The 27,388-nt window shown below is 42.3% G+C and overlaps 1 protein-coding gene across 1 annotated transcript in view; it reads right to left on the reverse strand.

Annotated features, from left to right (window-relative positions):
• The window catches only part of LOC126237499 (E3 ubiquitin-protein ligase UBR5), a 370,559-nt gene that overhangs the window by 51,038 nt on the left and 292,133 nt on the right, over positions 1-27,388 (reverse strand). Inside the window, exons 38-42 of the mRNA XM_049947657.1 lie at positions 23,220-23,439; positions 22,843-23,031; positions 18,830-18,955; positions 9,811-10,141; positions 7,212-7,410 (exon numbers count right to left, since the gene is read on the reverse strand). Of these exons, the coding sequence (XP_049803614.1) occupies positions 7,212-7,410; positions 9,811-10,141; positions 18,830-18,955; positions 22,843-23,031; positions 23,220-23,439 (1,065 nt within the window). The remainder of the gene's footprint in view (positions 1-7,211; positions 7,411-9,810; positions 10,142-18,829; positions 18,956-22,842; positions 23,032-23,219; positions 23,440-27,388) is intronic.

The following is a 27,388-nucleotide window of genomic DNA, read 5'->3' on the forward strand; positions in this document are numbered from 1 at the left end:
CCTCCTTACGACGAGGCCGTTGAAGACTGGGAGGATTATGAGAAGCGTTTGCGGCCACACCTCTTGGCTTTCGGCGTTGTCGACGCTCCTATGTGCAAGTCGTTATTTCTATCTTGGATTTCCTCACGGATCTATCAGCTGCTATCTCAGTTAGCCCCTCTGCGGGAACCTGCCTCTCTGTCCTTCGAAGAAATGTGCGACTTATTGTCTAGCTTATTACCGAAAAAACACCCACGTCGTTGCCGCACGCGTGGTGTTCTACCGGTGTCGTAAACAGCCCCATCAATCTTACCGGGCTTGGGCGGCGGAACTACACGGTCTGAGTAGGAAATGTCAGTTTGTCACGGACACTCATCATGAGTCTTATGCTGATTCAATGGTTAGGGATGCTATTGTACGGCTTGCTCCTGATAAAGAAGTTCGGCAACGTGCCCTACAACTGCCAAACCCGTCGTCGTCGGAAGTTCTAAGCATCGCTCAATCCTTTGAAGTGTCTCACACTGCTGGCGCGCAAATAGACGCACGGTGTGATGTAGGCGCTGTGCAGTCAACTTTCGACACGGACAATTTGCCTGTTTCAGAAGAGAACGAAGATGTGGCGGCGGTTCACTCACGTAAACAATGTCGCGTTGGCCTGCAACGCTCGCAGCGAAAACAGCAACCACAGAAGCAGGTTCGTTCCGCACTTCCTTCTTGTCCATGTTGTTTCGTACAGCATGACAGGACCGTGTGCCCAAAACGTTGGGCCACGTGTAATTCCTGTAGGAAAAAAGGCCACATTGCTTCTGTGTGTCAGTCCCCTGAAGATCCTGCCGACGAGGACGAGGCATCGGACATGGATGTTAACTGTGTGCTTTCTCAAACAAGTAAGTTGTTTGTTACTGTTCGTGTTCTGGATAAAGACATTCGCATGCAAGTGGACACTGGCTCTGCAGTAACTCTCAGTAATTCTCAAACGTATTTGGAGTTGGGCTCCCCTCCCTTGTCTCCAGTTACGCGAAATCTGAGAACTTATAATAAACAGAAAATTCCTATCATTGGCCAGTTTGATGCTTCCACTGCCTACAAGTCTGTTGTTAGGCCCCTCACGTTTTATGTGGTGGATCATGCGGGCACTGAAAACCTGTTCGGTTATGATGCTTTCCAGTTGTGCGGGTTCTCCATTGATGATGTTGTGCACCTCATATCTAAGGATATTCCGTATCAACAGCTGGATGGATTGTGTTCTGAATTTTCGTCCGTGTTCTCTGCTGGTCTGGGTCGTGCCAAGGATTTTGAAGCCCACATTACTCTTAAACCTGCGGCTCGCCCTAAGTTTTTCCGGGCACGCCCTGTTCCGGTGGCGTTGCGTGCACCTGTCAAGGCTGAGATAGACAGGTTAACAGCTTCAGGGATTCTCCTCCCGGTTACCTCCAGCGAATGGGCATCGCCCATCGTGGTGGTTTCTAAACCAAACGGAGTCTGCGATTGTGTGGTGATTTTAAAGCCACTGTCAACGCTCAGAGCCTCATTGACACTTATTCTCTTCCTCGTCCTGAGGAGTTATTTACCAAGCTCGCTGGGGGCCAGTTCTTTTCCAAACTTGACTTATCGGAGGCGTACCATCAGTTGCCGTTGGATGCTTCTTCCAAGGAATTTCTCGTCATCAACACTCCTTGTGGGTTGTATCAGTACCAGCGGTTACCATTTGGCGTCGCTAGCGCGCCGGCCATTTTTCAGCGGTTTTTGGAACAGCTCACGGCTTTTGTTCCCGGCTGCATAAACTATCTGGATGACATTGTTGTCACGGGGGCCTCCACTGAGGAGAACCTTCGCAATTTGCGTTCCCTGTTTCGGGTTTTACATTCGGCTGGGTTGAGGTGCAATCTGGACAAGTCACAGTTCTTCCAACCCTCCATTGAGTATCTTGGTTTCCACTTGTCCCGTGAGGGTATACGTCCTCTACGTCAGCACGTTGCGGACATTAACGCTCTACCCCGGCCGTCTATGGTCAAAGAACTTCAGGCGTTTCTAGGCAAGATTGATTATTATCACAAATTCATTCCATCCGCGGCGGCGGTAGCTCATCCTCTGCATCAGCTGTTACGCAAAAACGTCCCTTTCTGTTGGTCCGACGAGTGTGAGCAGGCTATTGTCCGCCTGAAGGCTCATTTGCAGTCGGCGCCTTGTCTTGCCACATTCCGTCCGGGTCAGCACTTGGTTCTGGCGACTGACACGTCACAGTATGGCCTAGGGGCTGTTCTCGCCCATCGGTATGAGGATGGGTCGGAACGACCCATCGCCTATGCTTCCAAGACCCTCAACGATGCGCAACGGTGTTACTCTCAAATCAAAAAGGAGGCGCTCGCTAACATTTATGCTCTGAAAAATTTCAGCGTTTTTTTGTATGGTTCTAAGTTTCACCTCATCACCGACCACAAGCCGCTGGTCTCTCTTTTCAGCCCATCGGCGTCACTTCCGGATAAGGCAGCTCACGCCTGCAACGTTGGGCCTTATACTTGTCTCGTTTTCACTATGAGATTCACTATCGCCCCACGGCCCAGCACGCCAACGCTGACGGATTGTCGCGATTGCCGATTGGCCCCGACCCGGTTTTCGATCGTGATGAACTACTCTGTTTCCACATTGATGAGGAAGAACGTCGTATGGTTGAGGGTTTTCCACTTACAGGTTCACAGGTCGCGTCGGCTACTGCGCGGGACCCGGTCCTGCGTCAGGTGATCGGTTTAGTTCAACGGGGTTTGCCGGACAGGACCAAGGGCCGGGCATCGGTTCCCCTCGCAACTACCATGCCTTGCGCCTTCGTCTGTCTGTTCGTGATGGTGTTGTTCTTCTGGCCACGGATGGCGCATCTCCACGGGTCGTGGTGCCAGCCTCTCTTCGCAAAGATGTTCTCAAACTGTTGCACGAAGGCCATTGGGGTATTTCTCGGACTAAGTCCCTGGCCCGCAGGCACGTTTATTGGCCCGGTATTGATTCGGACATCGCTCGCATGGTTGCTGCGTGTGGTCAGTGTGCTCCACAACTGGCTGCACCTCGTACAATGCCCTCTCCATGGCCTGATCCGGTGCAGCCATGGGAACGGGTGCACGCTGACTTTGCCGGCCCCTTCCTCGGTACTTATTGGCTACTGTTGATTGACGCCTTCTCGAAGTTTCCGTTTGTTGTTCGATGTCCGTCGCCCACCACTGCGGCAACAGCGCTGGCTTTGTCCAAAATCTTTGCGCTAGAAGGTCTTCCATCCACGATCGTCACGGACAATGGCCCTCAGTTCTCTTCGCAGGCCTTCCGTGATTTTTGTACTGGACAAGGGATTCTTCATGTTACAGCACCGGCCTTCCATCCGCAATCGAATGGGGAGGTCGAGCGCCTTGTCCGCACTTTCAAAAGCTAGATGAAAAAATTCCTTAGTGATTTTTCCACAGATGACACTCTGCTGCAATTTCTGAGTTCTTATCGCTTCACGCTTCTGGGTGATCGCAGCCCTGCTGAACTCTTGCATGGCCGCCAACCGCGCACTCTAATGCACCTGCTTCACCGTCAGGCCTTGTGCTGTGTCCCCTAGTGCGGGAAAATACTCGGTGGGCGCCAACGTGTGGGCACAAGGGTATGGATCTCACCCTAAGTGGATTCCAGGGGTGGTCAAGGCTCTTCGCGGCCGCTGGCTTTGTGAAATACGTACGGACGATGGCATGGTTGTTCGCCATTACGACCAGATGCGCCCACGAGTGGTGGCCACGCCGGTGCCACCGCCCCTTCCTTCACCTTCACCAGCCCGAGACGCCAGTCCTGTCGCTGCTGCCGATCTACCGTACGTGTTGCTGCAGCAGACGTCGCTAACGCTTCCAAGTACACCGGAACCGGCCCCAGTCGTGACGCCGCCTTCTCCGGGACCCATCTTGCTGGAGCACACCCCCAGGTCCACGACACCTATGGATGCTGCTCCGGAGTTTTCACCCATCATTTCATCCAGGAGGCACATTCCACGTACGAGCTTCAGTCTGGACATTTTCGACCATACTCTTTTTTTTTTTTTTTTTCAAGGGGGGAAAAGTGTTGTGACAGTGCCACGACATTTACAGTGCCGCCACGACAGTACGTGCAAATGGCGACAGAGGTGCTCCGCAACTCGGCTGAGCGCGGGAGTGCCACCTAGCTACGAACAGCGCCGGCCACACGTCACGGCACGTCAGTTGAATATACTGAGTTGTTATCATGTAATGAGCTATTGTTTCTAAGTGAGAGTGTTTGAATATCCACGCAATTATTGGTGATTAAAGGTTATAACATCTTCTTCTTCATTGTCCTTTTAATATATAAAAAACAGTCTTTTCACTGCCACCAAGAGTGTTACTTACGCTAGACCAAGACTGTTTTATCCCCTGACACACTTGTTTGATTGTAGGTTGTTTTAAAGCTCACTTCGGCATGAATTCATGTTGGGTCTCATTTATCTTCCATCATCCATTTGTTCCATTCCACTCTCATACATTTTAAATGGTTTCATCGCATCAGTGCATTGCTGCTGCCAGTTGAATCCAATGTTGCCAGATGGAGAGAGGTTCCACAGAATCGAATATATGGAGATTTTTAAGATTGGTGGGAATATTAGATCAAACACTGGACACTTTTATATTAATTTCGAGTAACAAATGCACCTGAATTTTGGAGGCAATTTTTCGAAGAAAAAAGTGTGTCTTATAGTTCATAAAAATCGACACAAATTATATACAATATTAATACCAATCCATCTTTAAGTAGCCAAAAATTGTTAAGGAATAGAGATACCTATTTATTTTACACCATATTTTTACATAATTACCTATGAACTTAGTTTTACTTATTAACCTATCTTCGGAGGCCACGCATGGTATGTGGCACATGGGGCATCAGCAAATGCGGCAACCTGAACGGGTAGTCATCGGTGATGATTGTGTCTATATTGCGAATACAGAGTGAATTAATTAAGACTTAGTCTCAATGATTTACAATCATTGTTTTGAAATTTACCTATTTTGTCTAGGTCACTTACTTGTATTTAAATTTCATACTCTATAATTTTTAGATGCATCCTGTTTTTATTTTATTTACTTAGCAGTCCCCCACCATGACGATGCTTGGATCACAATATTATTACTAATATTAAACTTAAAGGGACAATAGGTATTATTTATTTACTTTTTAGAGGCTTTTTGTGTATTTTTTTTGGAAAATACATATTATTTCTTTTTAAAGCTTTTTAAACATTATATTTTACTAGTAGACATAGTATGATTGACACTATCCCCACATTAGCACAAATACTTTCTGGGACGAAACCTGAGGTTTCGATGCTTTTTCACTTATATGATTAACGTGTACCTTTCTTTTAATTCACGTGCGTATATTCACTGACTATGTTTTAGTGTGTATCAGTGGTACAGCAAATAATTGGTTCAAACCTATCTCACCAACCAAAAGCAAATGGTCGGTATCACAAGACCTATATCTACAAAAATTTATTCAAAGAAAGCCCCGATAAGCTACGGAATCCCACAAGGCTCAGTATTGGGCACTCTCCTCTTCCCACTCTTTATCAGTGACCTTCCTCTAAGTCTTCCTAGTACATCAACCCTGTGTTGTTTGTAGATGACACAAACTTGTTTCTCCAGGCAGACTCAGCTCTGTAACTGAAGCTCGAAATTAATGACACCGATGGAAAACTTCTCTCATGGACCTACTACAATAAATTACTTTTAAACACAAACAAGACCCTCATATGCTCTTTCACCCATCCCAAAATGATTCTGCCTATATGGACGTCCTTGCAGATTGATGGCAAACAAATAGAACTAGTAACAGAAACAAAGTTTATAGGAGTCTGGACTGACAGTTCACTCCAGTAAGACCATCACGAGGCAAAACTGTAAAACAAGCTTGGTAGACTTTGCTATGCTTTCAGAATTCATGGCAAAACTGTAAAACAAGCTTGGTAGACTTTGCTATGCTTTCAGAATTCTCAGGCTATCAGTGATACAAACACAATAAAAATTGCTATTATGGGATTGTGGACTCAATAATAGCATATGGCATCACTCTTTAGATAGTTACTCAAAGAAAAATGTTCATCAGGTAAAAAATAATAATAAGTAATAACAGAAATAATAACAGAGTACCAATACAATCTGTCACCAAGCCAGTATTCAAAGAACTTATTGTATTGGCAGTATCCTGTATTCATATTTGGAGAATTTTCTTTTGTCAAAAAGATTTTCAAATGAAATGTAGTTTTTATTCTGTAGATGAGTACTTCAATGCAAACTTGCATTAACTACTTGACCTTATACTCTCCCTCACAGTGTTCACTAGTGCTTGCAGTTACTTATTATGCTTATCTCCTGCTTAGGGCAGAATTTCTGTCCTGTTTTGTAGAGTTAAACAGAAATAATATGCTTGCATTCATAATCAAAAAGATCTATTAGGACATGTCTTCTATATTTTAATTAGGATGGATTCCAAGTCTTTTCATTCATGCTATTGTAGCCACTATTGCATTTTGTACAATATGTGGGCTGAATTTTCATGTATTTTGAAAGCTTTATCTATTTAAGATAAATGTTAGGCATTGCTGTCATTACTAAACATATCTTTGTGTTTACACAGTACAAGATTTCTGGGCTTCAAATAAACAATACAAATAAATAAATAAATAATTGGCTGTAATCCAATAAGGGTTGGAAACTGTACATAACTCTGTGAATCGTATAAATACAAAGAAAATTTTATACTTATTACAGACTACTTCATTTTGATATTTTGTTTTGTGTTAGGAAAAGTAATTGCCATCTATATGTTTCCAGTGCAAAATTTGTTGCACTTTCACATAAATTCAGCAGTCAAAACGAAAGCTGCCAGTGTTCATTTCTGTGAAAACAATACTACTACTACTACTACTACTACTACTACTACTAGTAGTAGTAGTAGTACCACCACCACCACCACCACCACCACAAAAATGAACTTTTTTTTAACAGCTGCAAAAACTTTTTTATGCACAGAATTTGTCAGTGTTCATTAGAGGTTAATTTATCTGGAATAATAATTTATTTCAAAGAAACACTACACACACACACACACACACACACACACACACACACACATATGGGGAGGGAGGGGGGGCGAGCAAGCTAATAATTGATAAGAGTCAAACAATGGTGTTAACGCAGAATTACCTGCCAACATTCCGGAAAGCATTCTGTCTTTCAAAGCTGGCTTTTCCTTGTCTAGGTGAATAAAAGCCTCTTTTCCCAGGGCTGTAAAAAAGCGGTGCATTGTCTTCACTCTCCTCTGCTGCCTCTTCTGCATCTGCATTTCGCGAAGTTCCACTAGAAGGCTTCTTTCCACGCTCAGAAAGGCTGAAGACATCTAAATCTAGAAAGTTCAATAAGAAAAACCCAGTTAGAACGATACTAACAAACAATGTGATAAAAGATGCACAGCTGTTAAGTGTAAATGGCTCGAGAGATATGTAGTAAAAGTAAAATTGTATTTAATACAATCGTGTGTGTGTGTGTGCTGCTGTAATCAATTACATTATTTCTGTCCTCCTGAAGATACATGTTGCCTTTAAGAACACACTGTAAATTAAGAGTACAGTATCGTGCAAACATGTGACTGTTGATGTAGGAGTCAAATTTCATGACACAATTACATCTTACAAATATAAAGTTCATAGCAAACACTACTAATAAAATTTGAATTATGCTGTATTTCTTTCCAACTATTTGAAACAATGGCAATTTTTGTGGACAACAGATTTCTGCCATTTACTTCAATCTTTTTTTATAATCTGGATGCTGTAAATAGGCTGAAATGAAGCAGGATGTGTTACTCCCTCATTCACAGCACTTCTCTATATTCTCAGCCACTAGGCAGAAAAAGAAAAAAAAAATGAAAATTATGTCATTTGTGACTGTGTAGATCTGTAGATAATGGCCATCATCTTGTTATGGAAAGAAACAAAACCAAAGGAATATTGCAAATCACAAGGACGGTATTTCAATAAAAAATAAATAAATAAATAAAAAAGGAAAAAAGTCGTACAAATTACCTCCTAAGCATTCACTGCAAATTACTGATACCAACGCTTGAGGAAAACGGAGGCTTTAAATTATCAACTAATGTTACCAGTGTAGTTTTCTTTACAAATTCCTACAAGTTTTCTAAAAGCACCTGAGTTGATACTGTTGAAACGTACGTTAAATACAAGAGGAAGTAAAAATACATATAAACAAGATGCACTATACTGATAAGATTTTATACACTGGCCTTCCACACACACACACACACACACACACACACACACACACACACCTTCCTGTTTTGTTTGAAATTCAAATTCTTCTATAAATTTTGTTTGTGTTACTACTTTGATTGGAGAGCTGAGTCTGCCTGGAAAAACAGGCTTGTGTCATCTGCAAACAACACAAGAGAAGTATTCAGGAGACTTGGTTCAAATGGCTCTGAGCACTATGGGACTCAACATCTGAGGTCATCAGTCCCCCAGAACTTAGAACTACTTAAACCTAAGGACATCAAACACATCCATGCCCGAGGCAGGATTCGAACCTGCGTCAGGCGGTTCCGGACTGAAGTGCCTAGAACCGCATGGCCACCATGGCCGGCATTCAGGAGACTTGGAGGAAGGTCACTGATAAAGAGTAGGAAGAGGAGAGGGCCCAATACCAAGCCTTGTAGGACTCCACAGCTTATCAGGGCTTTGATAGAACAAATTTTTGTAGATATAGGTCTTGTGATATCGACCATTTGACACTGTCACTTATATTTTGACCACTTCTACAATCAAGGTAATGTTGAAATATACTAGACTTTCTATTTTAATATGTTATGTTATGTGTGTGTGTTTCCGTTGTGTTACTTGTTCATCATGTGGAAGCGGATACTGAATGAAATTAGTCCTGTATGGGCCATGAACTGTATGGTATTACACCTGCCAAAGTTCTTACGAAGATGTCCTTCAAGATGTCCTTCAAGATGTCACAAAGCTGCTTCCTCCAATTTTCGATAACATTTTTGTAATTTATTTTCTTTCAATGTTGAGTGTTTGAAGATACAATGTTCAGATGTTAATCAGCTGTTGAGCAAATTGTTATACTGTGAACTTTTATTAATATACCAAGATATCAATTTATTTGTTGACTGTAGTTTTTATACTGCAGTGATGACAAAAATTCACCTTCACTTTTTTCAGATTTAGCGATCTTCTGAAGGACACTGGTTTCTTAATAAAAATAATGACAGACACACATTCGCATCCACCTGACGATAGTGAACTCCAGAGAGAACAATCTGAGCAATAACATTCACAACGAAGCCCATGCTGTACTCATACATCATTCAATATGTTTTGAGTTCCAAGTATGGCACAGGTAGTGTATTTTTCTTTTATTTTATTCAGGGTGAAAGAACTATTTACATTACAAAGTAAACAGTCTACAGAGATTTAAGTAACTGTTCATGACTAGATCCCAGAACACTGAAAACCAAGCAATAGGCTAATTTCACATTTTTAACAACAAAAGTATCCCACTGTATACTTAGCATTAGACTTTGACAACACGTATGGAACAGTTTTTAAAGCAGACACTAATGCTATTCTGATCACTGTTTACTGGAAGTATGATATTACAATAAAGCCAGCAAAGTTCTAATTTTTTACTAAGATTTGGAGTTGAGGCTTTTTTATCATGCACTGGTCAAAAAATCAATTACTGTGTGTGTGTGTGTGTGTGTGCACGCACACATGCTTACCGAGAAGTGCCTCTGAAGCAAGTTGTTCCTGGCTGTGACTTTGTATCAAGTCGACTGCTTCTTCCACTTTGTGTCGAAGTGCTTCTTCGGAAGCAAGAAGCATGAGAAGTTGGGCCGGAGTAAGTTCAAGTAGCATGCCTGTAATCTTTCCAGCAAATGATGGCCTCAAGGCATGCACTTTTGGATACAGTCTCTCACCAAGTTGCTGCTGATGGTGTGTTAGATGGTCATTGCCCCCACTTGCACCTTCTGCTCCCGGTGCAGAAAATGGACGAGCATCATACGATAGAGAACGTCGTGACTCACGACAGCGTAGTGAAGATCGAGGAGCCTGAAAAAACACCCACACGTTTCAGTATGTCTTCACAACTTCACAATAACATAAGAATCCATGTAAATGTTTTCCAATCAAAAGGAGTTACCATAACCAATATTTTACCTCTGGGATAATAAAGTTTTAGAATGTGCAAAGAAAAGCTGAATATGTCTGATTCCTCCTTTGAACACCACCACCTTCCTCCTCCAAGCAACAGCTACAGTAATTTTCCTATACAGTGGTGGGAGCAAGAAATTTAACCGGCCAGAACACAACTCTTCAGTTGCACCTGGTGTTACCAGTTGATAGAACAGTCCACGGGTATACTGCCATATCAGAGTTTCCGGTGACCACAATATTTCGGTGACCCATTGTTAAGTGTGCTGCAAACCTGACCTCCTGGGGGTGCACTGTCAACTTAGAAACCCCCCCCCCCTCGCTACATTCTGTGTTGTTTAATATGTAATCAATGCCCCTAAATATTCAAAACAGATTAAAATGCTAACACAAATCCGAAACATGCATAATGACAAGATAAAATAAATAAATGTTTTGAAAATCGGATGCATAAAGATAACAAAATTAAAAAATTCCAATTACTTTTTGACCACGCCTTGTAAGCCTTTCCACTGACCTCCAGCCTCCCAATATAACAGTCAGTTTTGGAAGAGCTGATTCCAGTCTTTTAATTACACTACAGATAAAGTGGACTCGTGCGCGGCCCTGAGAAGTGAGAGAGAACTGCTCTTGTTGTCTGTATACATAAACGATCTGGTGGACAGGGTGAGCAGCAATCTTGACTGTTTTCTGATGGTGCTGTAATGTATGGGAAAGTATCGTCAATGACCGTAGGAGGATACAGGATGACTTAGAATTTCTATTTGGTGTGATGAATGACAGCTTGCTCTGCATGTAGAAAAATGTAAGTTAATGTAGATGTTAGAATACAGTATTAGTGGTTGACACAATCATCTTAATTAGATAGCTAGACATAATGCTGCAGATTAATATGAAACGGAATGGGTGCGTAATGTCAGCAATATGGAAGGCGAATAGCCGACTTCAGTTTATTGGGAGAATTCTAGGAAAGTGTAGCTCTTCAATAATAGAGACCACATATAGAACATTGTACGGAAAACCTTGGACGGAAGATGGCAATCTTTTTTTGCGAAACTACTAAGAAAGTTTAGAGAACTGGCATTCACAGCTGACTGAAGAATGGTCCTACAGCCAATAATGTACACCTTGTGTAATAACTGCAACAACAAGAAAAATTAGGGGTCTTGTGGAGTAATACAGACAGTTATTTTTCCCTTGTTCCTTTTTCAAGAGGAATGGGAAAGGGAATGGCTAGTGACGGCATGAACTGTAGGGTGGCTTGTGAAATATGTATATAGATGAAGATACGCTGAGATGAGGGTACGACTATGGAATGATGGAAAAACTAACAGACCTACAAAACGGTCGTGAACCTTTCCTCCAGAAGTCTTAGTCCCACAGAAATATCAGTCCTTTCCAAAGGCCTCACTTTTTGCCCCATCTACATCTACATGACTACTCTGCAATTCACATTTAAGTGCTTGGCAGAGGGTTCGTCGAACCACAATCATACTATCTCTCTACCATTCCACTCCCGAACAACGCGCGGGAAAAATGAACACCTAAACCTTTCTGTTCGAGCTCTGATTTCTCTTATTTTATTTTGATGATCATTCCTGCCTATGTAGGTTGGGCTCAACAAAATACTTTCGCATTCGGAAGAGAAAGTTGGTGACAAATTTCGTAAATAGATCTCGCCGCGACGAAAAACGTCTTTGCTGTAATGACTTCCATCCCAATTTGCATATCATATCTGCCACACTCTCTCCCCTACTACGTGATAATACAAAACGAGCTGCCCTTTTTTGCACCCTTTCGATGTCCTCCGTCAATCCCACCTGGTAAGGAACCCACACCGCGCAGCAATATTCTAACAGAGGACGAACAAGTGTAGTGTAAGCTGTCTCTTTAGTGGACTTGTTGCATCTTCTAAGTGTCCTGCCAATGAAATGCAACCTTTGGCTCGCCTTCCCCACAATATTATCTATGTGGTCTTTCCAACTGAAGTTGTTCGTAATTTTAACACCCAGGTACTTAGTTGAATTGACAGCCTTGAGAATTGTACTATTTATCGAGTAATCGAATTCCAACGGATTTCTTTTGGAACTCGTGTGGATCACCTCACACTTTTCGTTATTTAGTGTCAACTGCCACCTGCCACACCATACAGCAATCTTTTCTAAATCGCTTTGCAACTGATACTGGTCTTGGGATGACCTTACTAGACGGTAAATTACAGCATCATCTGCGAACAACCTAAGAGAACTGCTCAGATTGTCACCCAGGTCATTTATATAGATCAGGAACAGCAGAGGTCCCAGGACGCCTCCCAGGGGAACACCAGATATCACTTCAGTTTTACTCGATGATTTGCCGTCTATTACTACGAACTGCGACCTTCCTGACAGGAAATCACGAATCCAGTCGCACAACTGAGACGATACCCCATAGGCCCGCAGCTTGATTAGAAGTCGCTTGTGAGGAACGGTGTCAAAAGCTTTCCGGAAATCTAGAAATACGGAATCAACTTGAGATCCCCTGTCGATAGCGGCCATTACTTCGTGCGAATAAAGAGCTAGCTGCGTTGCACAAGAACAATGTTTTCTGAAACCATACTGATTACGTATCAATAGATCGTTCCCTTCGAGGTGATTCATAATGTTTGAATACAGTATATGCTCCAAAACCCTACTGCAAACCAACGTCAATGATATAGGTCTGTAGTTAGATGGATTACTCCTACTACCCTTCTTAAACACTGGTGCGACCTGCGCAATTTTGCAATCTGTAGGTACAGATCTATCGGTGAGCGAGCAGTTGTATATGTGCTAAGTAGGGAGCTATTGTATCAGCGTAATCTGACAGGAACCTAATCGGTATACAATCTGGACCTGAAGACTTGCCCATATCAAGCGATTTGAGTTGCTTCGCAACCCCTAAGGTATCTACTTCTAAGAAACTCATGCTAGCAGCTGTTCGTGTTTCAAATTCTGGAATATTCCATTCATCATCCCTGGTGAAGGAATTTCGGAAAACTGCGTTCAATAACTCCGCTTTAGCGGCACAGTCGTTGGTAACAGTACCATCGGCACTGCGCAGCGAAGGTATTGACTGCGTCTTGCCGCTTGTGTACTTTACATACGACGAGAATTTCTACCAAATTTCGAGATAATGATTCGTTGTGGAACCTATTAAAGGCATCTCGCATCGAAGTCCGTGCCAAATTTCGCGCGTCTGTAAATTTTAGCCACTCCCAAATTCAATCATTCTGAACCTGTGACGGACTTTCTCTCCTTATCCTTCTCCTGCTCCCTACAGTGTAAACACTGTTTTGACGCCAGCTTGATCAATCATACTCAACCAAAGACCAATACTGAACCTTGCCTAACTCTGTTCGCTACTCTATCCAACCGTGATCCACCCCACTACCCCCAAACCACCCCCCTGTTAACTTTCCAGAATTTCGTAACCTCGAACCTTGCCTCACCATAATTCCCCAAATCCCTCAACATGCAAACTAACCTTACATCCGCAGAAAGAACTGCAGTCCACCATCTAAAAACTGATCTCGGCCTCATGATCCTACCTGCAGACAAAAGCTCCACCACCATTGTTTTGAACTGCAAGGATTACCTGGTGGAAGGACTTGCGTCAACTGTCAGATACTTCCACCTACAAATCTTGCCACACTGACCCCATTCCAGTAATCCAGCAGGATCTCCAGTCACAACTCAAATCCTTAGGCCCATCCCAGAACATCTCCCCAGAGTCCATCTCTCTAATTACCTATCTCATAAAAGGTTCAAGATATCGAAACGACGAATTTTGGAAATGACAGCATGCAGAAAGGACTATTTTATCATATGATTAACACTCGCTATGATTTTGTAAATGTGTGAGCAGAGTGAAAACAAGACTCCCTATAACTTACAACATGAGGTTTTGTCCAAATTTCCATTGCCAAACAAAGGGAGAAAACTGGTACATGGGGTATCAAAGTGACCGGATTGAGGTCTAGTTTGGCATGAAAAGATTTAACTGCTTGAAAGTAATCAGGGTGATGAACGAAAACTTAATTAATAAGCTAAGGAAAAATTGAAATATTACATAAAAAGCTGCTGTAAATGAAGTGTAAAAAATGTCATCTGTTCTAGACCTAGCTATTTTGCACATAAAAAGATACATTGGTGTGGTATTTAAATGTAAAAAAGGCTTCCTTCGATTCAAGTACATTAGGAAGGCAAACGAGGCATCAGTAAGATCATGCTTTCTGAATAAAACTTGAAATTCAAAAATGGAAGAAATCAGTCAAACATTTTATGAAATGATTTGTGTAAGAAAAATAAGTAGATCAGAGAAACGTTCTACGTGCCTTTGAATGATGCTCGAAATCATGATCAGAAAATGAGGTGCACCAAATGTTTCCCCAATATTTTTTATTTCGTACTTTTAGACAAATCATTACACAAAACGTATGACCTTCTTTTCAAAAAATTTGCAAGCTTTACTTTTACAGACTATTTAGAGTAATTGAAATGCTTGATCTCAACACTGACTGCTGATGAATTACGTTCGCAACATCAAATATTTGTAAACTTTCATGGTTCGTTGTAATTTATTAGGAATTAAATGCATGTGATATACTGGGATTGGTGTGAAGATCAAGTTCTTTGGCAAGACCTTAAAAATATACTTAGCAATGCAGTGTAAACAGTATACATAAAACTTAGTAGACAGAATTGTAACTGAGTCAGTAAAAATATAAGAACGACTGGGAATCGAACCCAGGACCTTTTCCTCACATTTAGTTGTGAACTGTATACGCTACCCCTACACCACAGCCACTCATTGTTCAAGGGTATCAATCTGTGTGCTTATGATTGGATTTAGCGTAGTTTGTCATGTAATAGTCATTTCTGTGCATTTATTGGCTGTTAAAAGTTCTTGATCATGTAAAACAACATTTGTATTTAATTTATTGATGATATATATATAAAAACAAAGATGCTGTATCTTACCAAACGAGAAAGTGATGGTATGTTGACAGACACGATAAAAAACACAAACACAAATTTCAAGCTTTCGCCACCCAAGGTTGCTTCATCAGGAAAGAGGGAAGGAGAGGGGAACACGAAAGGATGTGGGTTTTAAGGGAGAGGGTAAGGAGTCGTTCCAATCCCGGGAGCGGAAAGACTTACAAGATGATTATAGATGAGATAGTCGAATGCTCCTCTGCTCATTCATGTGTATTCGAGGAACTTATCTGGTGATCTTCGTAGTTGATGATACTTATGAAATTCTCCATGCAGACTCCTCCCTTTGTAAATCATTCCTTTTCGCTTTATTTTCTTAAGTAAACATAATTCTGTAGCTTTAATCTCCAGCTACAGTATTCTACAGGTTAGGGACGCCGTTTTATAGAAACAGCTGGGTGGCTCTAAACAGCCATCTTGTAGCGTGACATGGTTGCTCGTACGCAAGACACCCAAGGTTTTTGCCCGACGTTGCTGCTTTGGAGTGTCACATATCCAGAAGTCGCTCGACACGGACTAAGACAGAACTGTGTTGAGGAAGAGTAGAATGGATAGAGAGTAACACATTTCATGTGCCACATGTCTGCCCTGGTACCACTCACGCCTAACAGGGCAAATGGGCTCGCCTTGTGGGCGCCACCCACCCACAGCAATGGGTGCCTGGCAGGACAGTCGTTACTGGAAGTTTCAATGCCCCGAAAACACGGGCAACCATTCCTAGGCATGCACAAGGTGTTCTCAGTGCAGGTACCAGTAATATGATCATCCCTGTGTTGTCAGGGGACTCAGTCAGATGGGTAAATAACAGCTCCACCACATGGACTGACTACCGAGCTGGTGACCTAGCAAGGAGGCCAAAGGGCTTTGGTGGAGAGGGAGGGGAAGGGGAAGGGAGTGGGAGAGGAACCTACGCCCAAGATGCTAGAAAGGGAGTTTTTCCCCATCTGGCTCACACTTGAGATTTCAAATTTTGGAGATGGAGATCGAATAACACAGACTGGGGTGGGGGTGGGAGCAAAAAAGTAGGAGGAAAATCAACTGAACCAAAACAGCGAAACAAAGCAAAGTCATGAGGATAGCTGGGCCGACATAAAGAAGAACACCAAGAGAAGGAAAGAAAGTAACAAAGGGAACGGAAGGACAGGAAAGGAAAAGGTAAAGGTAAAGCAGCTTGGGAAAAGAATAAAGGCTGCAGAGGCTCAGGGATGCTGTGCACCACACACATTCCACAAAAGAGCTATGGGCCTGCTGGAGGGACAAATTTTGAGATCTCAATGGTAAGTAAAGACATAAATTGGCAAAAAATGTAAGGACTTCTATATTTCTAAACATGTGAGAAAAAAACGTAAGTACTAACATCAACATTTTTTGCAATGAACTGTTTTTAGGTTGATAAACCGAGCCATATGGATATATGTTTCATTAAGACCACTGATATTATTTTATTTCAACAAAACAAAACACATTTCATGACAAAAATACGCATTTCATTGGAGTTGCAAGACAGATTTAAAATATCTTCACTGGTTTCAAAAATAACATCAGAAAAAGGAGGCCTCTTGAAAGAAGTGTATAAGGCAGGGAAGAGTTGTGTAAACCAACACTATAAGTGGCTGTCAATAAAACACAGGTTCTACTATGTTTGTTATTGTCGGTTATTACCCACTGTGTTATATCTACTATTTTACAGGTATTGTGTGGTTTTTGTATCAAGAAATATACGTGAGTATATAGTGTACAAAATGCCAGTGACTCCCACAATTTTCTTCCTCTTAGCATCCATATTATCTAATACATAAACTACTTTCGAAGTGCCAAAAACGTAATAGAATAAATAAAATGTCTATAAAATGCGGCACTGTAAAATGTGCTTGCCGTGAGACTGTCACAATTCCTGAAATCCATTGCCCGTAGCCTCTGGCCTGCTGAGTAGCACTGCAGTCCTGAGCCCATGGATAAAACACGAAAATCTGCTGCATTATGACACACACGGACAGACCTTGCCTGCAGGCAGATCAGTGAGACTGGATCTGATGGGCAAGGCCTTCACATTAGTGGAAAATGATGGGCTTCAGATTGGCAGGTCCGATCCGTTAGAGATACCCACAGAAATGGCATGTGGTTTTGGCCAGTCATGGATGTCCACCCATGTGCCCCGCTATTTACACATCACAGACACCATGTTGACACATAGAAAAGACAATCACACTCTCACAACTAAATTTTTTGTCACAGCCTTTGTCAGAAAACGAGAGCATGCACACATTCACTCATACACAACTCATGTACACATGACCACTGTCTTCGGTCACTGTGTCAACAATCTTTGAGAATCAGGTCCACACAAAGCACTCCTCACACCTCCCTTTCTCTTGTTGACAGCTGCTAGTCTAGCAGCAAGAAGTGGTAGCAGCACTGACTGCATGCTGAGGGGAGTAGTAGAAAAGGTAGAAGCAGTACGAAAGAGGGAGTACGGAAGCAGCTCATGTACTCGGCTGTGCCCAGCCAGCGACGATGCACATCTCGGTAAACAAATCAATTTGTCTACTGAGAGTAGACAAAAACGAGATTTTTCCACTGAACCCCCCCCCCTCCCCCCCCAATTTCCCTGACACGTTTGAAAGTTCCTGATATTCCCCAGTTTCCACAACTCGTGGCAACCATGGATTTATGCCAAGAAAAGGAACAACAGATGTAATCCTCATATTCCACCAGCTTATGGAAAAACATTGCGAGAAGAATCAGGAATTGCATGTGGCCTTCGTAGATCTTGGGAAGCATATGATAGTGCTATGGCAAGAAAAAATGTACGAGAAAGAAGTTACTATCAGAGCAGTACGTACATTTTGCATAAGAAACGTACAAAAATGAAATAAGAAGGACAATAAGCAATGTAGGCATAATAGAAGGATTTCAGTTCGAATTGGCTTTCATCAGGGATCAGGACTTAGTCCCTACATCTTTGTCCTGTTAGAAGGAATTCGAGATCAAGCCCCCTGGTACATGTTATTTTTAGATGATATCGTTACGTGCATGTACCAACAAAAAACATGGTGTGGAGCGCAAACTGGAGGACTGGCAGCAAGCAGTGGAGGACAGAGGGCTTAAATCGGTTGAAGGAGATTGGGAGTATACATGCCCGAGAGGAAAGTGACACAGTCACAATGAATTGGAGGAGTAAAGGGGGTACAGCACTTCAAATACACTTTGTGTTTATCAATCTGTACACCCATTTTTACAATGTATAATGAAAACATAGTAATAAAAGCTGCACTTCAGCTCCTCGAACCTTCATGGCTATAAGCATAATTTTTTACTGTAAGAAGACTTACTGGTTTCCTTGGATCAAGGCTCCCATGTACCCTGCTTGCTTGTTTTGTTTTGTTTCCAGAATTGAATTTTTTCCATTCCTGTTTTTTTTTTTGAACTCAAGTGTTTTGGTTTATTAGTGTCTTTTGGCCAGTGCATGACTCTTTATGATTACTGCATTTTCATTTTTTTTATACTGATAAATTATGATTCACTTCTTAAATGAACATAGTGGCAAACAAATTATGAGCTGAAAGCTTACCTGTGAATGTCTTCTAACAGCATCTCGATCGCGAGATCTCATGCGCTGAAGAACATTATACTGTGCATATTTTGTGCCAACTTGAACAGACTCTAGGTTTGGCAATTTCTCATTTGCTAGCAGTGCCTGTAACGAATACCATACAAATGATTTAAGACAGTGACATACTAACAGGGTCAGGTAATGACCAGAGAACAATACAAAAGCAATACCTAAAATGGAATAACTAAAAGATACAATTATTTTGTAAAGATGTATGACAGGAAAACATATCTCCATACGATGGGCAAATGTAGGAGAGATGATACTGGACTAACCACTTAATTTGGTCCAGGAACACTGTTCGTATCCAAAATTAATTCATGCATATAAATCCTGTATGGTGGCCAAAGGGACGTTATACCATTCCTTTAAAACTAACAGTCCCTATTACTTTAGAGGTACTGCAGGAAGATATTGTAAATCTACCAAATCTACCATATTATAGTATACTTTTAACTGTTTCTGCAGTGGACCTTTCGGCACTAGCTTGCAGAATTCAGCACAATGGCAGATCAACTCACTTTGCCACTGCAACAATAACAATTGTATCAGCAGCTCAGAGGACTTCCCAGTAAGAACTGGGAAAACTACAGACACGTAACAGTGGCATGATAAAGTCTTACCAATACAGAAAAAATTGTATGACAGCTGAATACAAGATGACTCCAAATATAAGACGACCCACCACCGTTCAACAAGGGATTAAAGAAAAGCATGTATACCTGTACACATGCTTACAAATGGTTTCTTATTACAAGTAACTGAAGGAGACAACAAAACTACTGGTATACAGAAAATAATATCAGATAAAGACATCTGTAGGCCATTGTAATTGTTCAGAGAATCTGTAATGACACTGCCACTAACATGGTTGTCTTGCATTTCTTTCCCTAGTACATCATGTTCACTTTTATCTTATGTATTTGTTACACAGCACTTGTTAAAGCCATTCACAGCTGATGTACTGAATACATGTGTTCAAGTATGCTGGATCTGCTTCGCAATTGCGATTAGAGATACTCAAGGCTTCATCAACTTCCCGGTAGCGGTCAGAGCTTGACCACTTTCAAGTAACCAATTGCTGGACTACTTGAAAGCATCAAGGAACAAAAATCCTTGATTCTTTACTAGATGATGTGGCCTCCAGCTCTAGACTGTACAGAGCCAATCCATAACCAGCTTATAGGTCATCCATCTTTTTCTATCGCGATGAAATATGACACAACATAGCAGCTTTTCATTAGGCGTAGTTTTACAATTCAGGGTGACGTAGGGTTGCATCTTTGTTCCATTGGCAAGCACTCACGTCATCACGGCGATCTGCATTTTCTCAATGCCCTTAGTATGAACCGATACACATTTGTCAACTTTCTCTTCAGGAGCTGTACTGGCTGGAATGTCAAAGTAAACAGGAGTCCCATCAGCATTTACAAATTGCCCTAAGAGATAAACACGTTCCTTTCTCTGTCTAATAACATGTCGGAGATAAACAACTAAACCCTCCACATACAATGCTGGAAGGTGCTGAGCAAGAGATGTTCATTATCGCAGCAAAAGTCCACTGTGTCACATTGTCCTTGTCCGATTTAAAGCCAGCTCTAAATGGTGTACAGTATGTTCCTGTGCCAATTCACATGCTTTATTTCATATTAAACTGCAGGAAATTGTAATTCTTTACTCATGTTTCTCACACATAAATGCCACTAGTTCCTGTTTAGTATGTAGGGCTGACCCCTGCATATTTCGGCCACTGTTTCACCTAGGTTGGGTTGGGTTGATTTGGGGGAGGAGAACAAACTGTGAGGTCATAGGTCTCATCGGATTAGGGAAGGATGAGAAAGCATTCCAGCATTTGCCTGAAGCAATTTATGGAAATCACGGAAAACCTAAATCAGGAGGGCCAGAGACAGGACTGAACAGTCATTTCACCTAGGAGGTTACTTGTAAGCAGAAGAGGCAAGGTACTGCGTACAGCGAAGCAATCAGCCGTCGCCACAGCGTCTGGGGATGCAAGTGTTGTCACTAAAGTTGCAGCACACAGCACTGCAGTCACGGGCACTAATTTATGTCTGCATGGCCACATGTTCACGTGATACCATGCTTGTATCCTTCTGCAGGGGTGTATTGAAGTTGATGATCTGCCCATAGAGAACCAGTTACATCCCGAGCTCCAAGCACCCAACAGCTGCCCCAAGTCTCTGCTCTGGACGATGCCTGTTCCTGCCACTTTGCTACCCACCAAGGTGCTGTGCCACCTCCAACTTGAGTCATATTTGATGTGCACTTAAACTAGCAACTCCGAGGGCACTGCTTCGCATTATTTGTTGTGACTGCCCACACATGTTTGTTGCCTTGTGTGACAGTGTCGGTACCAATAGACTGGCTATGAGCTCTCACCCTCACAGGACCATGTCATCACAGCACCTGCTGCTCATCATGAGACTGCCTACGAGTTAACAGCATAGTGGGACTGTGTCAATTTTAATCTTCCCAGCTCCTCAAGTTTCATAGACACACTTCTTCAGAGTCTCACTCCTCTGGAAGAGGAATACTATGAGACGACGATGCTACTCGGCTGACAACCCATGAAGACTTCATATAAGAGATGGGATTGCTTCATTAAATCCTGATGTCTTCCCCATGCCAATCTCTTTGATGATTTCATCTGTGTACACTAAACAGAACTGGGAAGGTGGTATTACCATCAATGTTGTATAACTATTTTCTGTCTCCACTCTGATGGTTGATCAGTGGACAATTTCTCAGTTTGTGTTTTGATGTAAAACCTTTTGGTTGTTATTCTATCATTACAACTCAGTGCACTACTTCAGCTTTCTTTACACAACAGGCAACCAATTTTTTCTGTAGCAAAGTATCATTGCGATTTGCAATACAATGACTACCACACTTCTTTCTGTTAATAAATCACTCATCTCCCTCTCCCCTAAGAACCTAAGAATTATGAAAGTCTTTCAGAATTCAATAATATTTTTAGAAACGACAACTTCTGTGACAATTACCAATTTTCTGTACAAGTCATTAACCTGCTTCCTGCTGCAAATGGCACAGACAACATTGTATTAAGAGTACATAATTGGTATACAACAACAACACTCTCACTAAGTTTGTTTTGATTTGCATATGTGGGCAGTGAAACTTGCAGCACAGCTGAAACTTTATGGTCTATGCTGTGAGTATTGCGTTAGACTGAATAATTTTTGTATATTACCATTCAACAAAGTAGTCACTGATAAAACGTAAAAATTGATGCAAAGGAAACTGCCCACACCTTTTTCTCCCCAAACCTGTTACAATAAAAACTACAGCAATAGCATGCACAGTTTGAGTTGTGATTGTACTTTTTCACGATATTTTCTATATGCAATTGCATGCACTAGCATTTATTGCCGGTTTTTAATACTGACATCATCAAATTTCGTAAGACAGCCAGCATAGGGCAAAGGCACATTTTGAGAGAAGGTATTTCTCCCTGGGTACAAATATCACCATATTAATACCCATAAACCATCTTTCTTAGTGTAATTACGATGTATTTCTGTACTCTACGACTACATATGTCTTACGTACTTCAAAATTATATTTTATTGTCAGGTCAGCTTATTAGCACTTTTCATCCCAAAAGAAGCTTAGTAATTTGTCTCAAGATAATCTCCATTTTAAGAAAATTGTTGTGAGTCTATAACTGCTAATATTTATTGCAGAGCTGTGGAAGAGTTATTTCCTCGAGTGGTTTTTGTATTTTTGTGTGCCAGACCTGTTCTAGCTATTACAAATTTATAAGAATAGTAACTAATGGAGTACCATGTCGAACAGAAATACAATCTTAATGGAACACATAATAGGAATTGAAATAAAGCATTACATATGATTACAAAAATATTTTAGGTACCTCAGTGTCACAGTATATGCTATCAAGTTTAAAAAATTGTGTCTTTCTTAATGTAACATACCTCTGCAATCGCCGTGTAAAAGCTGCGTGCAACACCTGACCCCTCACCAGGTTCATCCTTAAATGTGACTTTCACTCTATTAACTGCAAGTGGTGGCTGAGAGCTGGATGCCCTCCGGTGGTAATTGTTGTACTGCGTGTTCAGCTCTTTCAGTGTTTGTATTATCAACTGTGTTCTATCACGCTCAATCTAAAACAAAAACGAGTTGAAAATAAATTTTCAGTGTGGGAAATAAACAGGTAGCAAGATTCATTATGTCTGTACTATCAATTAATACTCCCAAATATAACATGACATTTTTAAGCAAGGAAGGTCAAATATACATAATATTTTTAAACACATGATTATTAATTCAGTGAATAAGCTAACACCAATACCTTTCCAAGAGTAAGATCTCTCTGCTGAGAATTCCTCAGTTTCTCCATTTCACGACGAAATTTCGCTTCCTTTACTGGGAATCCACCTAGCTCTGACACTACAGAACCTGGTTCAAGCCCTACATCCTCCATAAAGACACGACCAAAGAGATCGAGTGACAATTTCCAGCGTCCGAGCAGCAAATCATGTGACACAGACTGACCAATTGTTGGCGGAGGCCTGAAATGTATGTAAGACACAAAGATAAGACTATCTCCAGTCACACTTTGAATGCCAACAAAAATTCACTTTCTCCAAAACATGTTAAAATTTTGTTAAGAAATAACTATTGTTGTTGTTGTTGTGTTCTTCAGTCCATATACAGGTATGGTGAAGCTCTCCATGCTACTCTATCCTGTGCAAGTTTCTTCATCTCCCAGTACATAATGCAACCTACATCCTTCTGATTCTGCTTAGTGTATTCATCCCTTGGTCTCCCTCTGCACTTTTCACCCTCCACACTGCCCTCAAACACTAAATTGGTGATCCCTTGATGCCTCAGAACATGTCCTACCAACTGATCCATTCTTATTGTCAAGTTGTGCCACAAATTTCTCTTCTCCCCAATTCTATTCAGTATCTCCTCATTAGTTATGTGATCTACCCATCTAGTCTTCAGCATTCTTCTGTAACACCACATTTAGAAAACTTCTATTCTCTTCTTCTCCAAACTATTTATTGTCCATGTTTCACTTCCATACGTGGCTACACTCCATACAAATGCTTTCAGAAATGACATCCTGACACTTAAATCTATACTCGATGTTAACAAATTTCTGTTCTTCAGAAATGCTTTCCTTGCCATTGCCAGTCTACATTTTATATCCTCTCTACTTTGACCATCATAAGTTATTTTGCTTCCCAAATAGCAAAACTCATTTACTACTAAAACTGTCTCATTTCCTGATCTAATTCCCTCAGCATCACCCGATTTAATTCGACTACATTCCATTATCCTCATTCTGCTTTTGCTCATATTCATCTTTTATCCTACTTTTAATACATTGTCCATTCTGTTCAAGTGCTCTTCCAGGTCCTTTGCTGTCTCCGACAGAATTACAATGTCATCGGCAAACCTCAAAGTTTTTTTATTTCTTCTCCATGGATTTTAATTCCTACTCCAAACTGATCTTCTGTTTCCTTTACTGATTGCTCAATATACAAATTGATAACACTGGGGATAGGCTACAACCCTGTCTCACTCCCTTCCCAACCACTGCTTCCCTTTCATGTCCCTCAACTCTTATAACTGCCATCTGGTTTCTGTACAAACTGTAAATAGCCTTTCACTCCCTGTATTTAACCCCTGCCAGCTACAGAATTTGAAAGAGTGTATTCCAGTCTACATTGTCAAAAACTTTATCCAAGTCTACAAATGCTAGAAACGTAGGTTTTCCTTTCCTTAATCTATTTTCTAAGATAAATTGTAGGGTCAGTATTGCCTCACGTGTTCCAACATTTCTATGGAATCCAAACTGATCTTCCCTGAGGTCGGCTTCCACCAGTTCTTCCATTCATCTTTAAAGAATTTGTGTTAGTATTTTGCAGCCGTGACTTATTAAACTGATAGTTCTGTAATTTTCACATCTGCCAACACCTACTTTCTTTGGGATTGGAATTATTATGTTCTTCTTGAAGTCTGAGGGTATTTCGCCTGTCTCATACATCCTGCTCACCAGATGGCAGAGTTTTCTCAGGGCTGGCTCTCCCAAGGCTATCAGTAGTTCTAATGGAATGTTGTCTACTCCCGGGACCTTGTTTCGACTTAGGTCTTTCAGTGCTCTGTCGAACTCTTCACGCAGTACCCTATCTCCCATTTAATCTTCATCTACGTCCTCTTCCATTTCCAGAACATTGTCCTCAAGCACATCACCCTTGTATAGACCCTTTATACACTCCTTCCACCTTTCTGCTTTCCCTTCTTTGCTTAGACCTGGTTTCCACCTGAGCTCTTGATGCTCATACAAGCGGTTCTCCTTTCTCCAAAGGTCTCTTTAATTTTCCTGTAGGCAGTATCTATTTTGCCCCAACTGATATATGCCTCTACACCCTTACATTTGTCCTCTCACCATCCCTGCTTAGCCATTTGCACTTCCTGTTGATCTCATTTTTGAAACGTTTGTATTCCTTTTTGCCTGCTTCATTTACTGCATTTTTATGATTTTTCCTTTCATCAATTAAATTCAATATTTCTTCTGTTACCCAAGTATTTCTACTAGCCCTTGTCTTTTTACCTACTTGACCTTCTGTTGCCTTCACTATTTTATCTCTCAAAGCTACCCATCCTCCTCCTACTGCATTTCTTTCCCCCAATTGTCAATTGTTCCCTAAAGCTCTCCCTGAAACTCTCTACAACCTCTCGTTCTTTCAGTTTATCCAGGTGCCATCTCCTTAAATTCCGAAATTTTTGCATTTCTTCAGTTTTAATCTAAAGATCATAACCTATAAGTTGAGGTCAGAGTCCACATCTGACCCTGGAAATGTCTTACAGTTTAAAACCTGGTTCCTAAATGTCTGTCTTACCATTATACACTCCTGGAAATTGAAATAAGAACACCGTGAATTCATTGTCCCAGGAAGGGGAAACTTTACTGACACATTCCTGGGGTCAGATACATCACATGATCACACTGACAGAACCACAGGCACATAGACACAGGGAACAGAGCATGCACAATGTCGGCACTAGTACAGTGTATATCCACCTTTCGCAGCAATGCAGGCTGCTATTCTCCCATGGAGACGATCGTAGAGATGCTGGATGTAGTCCTGTGGAACGGCTTGCCATGCCATTTCCACCTGGCGCCTCAGTTGGACCAGCGTTCGTGCTGGACGTGCAGACCGCGTGAGACGACGCTTCATCCAGTCCCAAACATGCTCAATGGGGGACAGATCCGGAGATCTTGCTGGCCAGGGTAGTTGACTTACACCTTCTAGAGCACGTTGGGTGGCACGGGATACATGCGGACGTGCATTGTCCTGTTGGAACAGTAAGTTCCCTTGCCGGTCTAGGAATGGTAGAACGATGGGTTCGATGACGGTTTGGATGTACCGTGCACTATTCAGTGTCCCCTCGACGATCACCAGTGGTGTACGGCCAGTGTAGGAGATCGCTCCCCACACCATGATGCCGGGTGTTGGCCCTGTGTGCCTCAGTCGTATGCAGTCCTGATTGTGGCGCTCACCTGCACGGCGCCAAACACGCATACGACCATCATTGGCACCAAGGCAGAAGCGACTCTCATCGCTGAAGACGACACGTCTCCATTCGTCCCTCCATTCACGCCTGTCGCGACACCACTGGAGGCGGGCTGCACGATGTTGGGGCGTGAGCGGAAGACGGCCTAACGGTGTGCGGGACCGTAGCCCAGCTTCATGGAGACGGTTGCGAATGGTCCTCGCCGATACCTCAGGAGCAACAGTGTCCCTAATTTGCTGGGAAGTGGCGGTGCGGTCCCCTACGGCACTGCGTAGGATCCTACGGTCTTGGCGTGCATCCGTGCGTCGCTGCGGTCCGGTCCCAGGTCGACGGGCACGTGCACCTTCCGCCGACCACTGGCGACGAACATCGATGTACTGTGGAGACCTCACGCCCCACGTGTTGAGCAATTCGGCGGTACGTCCACCCGGCGTCCTGCATGCCCACTATACGCCCTCGCTCAAAGTCCGTTAACTGCATATACGGTTCACGTCCACGGTGTCGTGGCATGCTACCAGTGTTAAAGACTGCGATGGAGCTCCGTATGCCACGGCAAACTGGCTGACACTGACGGCGGCGGTGCACAAATGCTGCGCAGCTAGCGCCATTCGACGGCCAACACCGCGGTTCCTGGTGTGTCCGCTGTGCCGTGCGTGTGATCATTGCTTGTACAGCCCTCTCGCAGTGTCCGGAGCAAGTATGGTGGGTCTGACACACCGGTGTCAATGTGTTCTTTTTTCCATTTCCAGGAGTGTATAATCTATCTGAAACCTTCCAGTATCTCCAGGCCTCCTCCAGGTATACAACCTTCTTACACGATTCCTGAACCAAGTGTTAGCTATGATTAAGTTATGCTCTGTGCAAAATTCTACCAGGCGGCTTCCTCTTTCATTCCTTACCCCCATTCCATATTCACCTACTACTTTTCCT

Source organism: Schistocerca nitens, chromosome 2, assembly GCF_023898315.1.
Source record: "Schistocerca nitens isolate TAMUIC-IGC-003100 chromosome 2, iqSchNite1.1, whole genome shotgun sequence".
NCBI lineage: Eukaryota > Metazoa > Arthropoda > Insecta > Orthoptera > Acrididae > Schistocerca > Schistocerca nitens.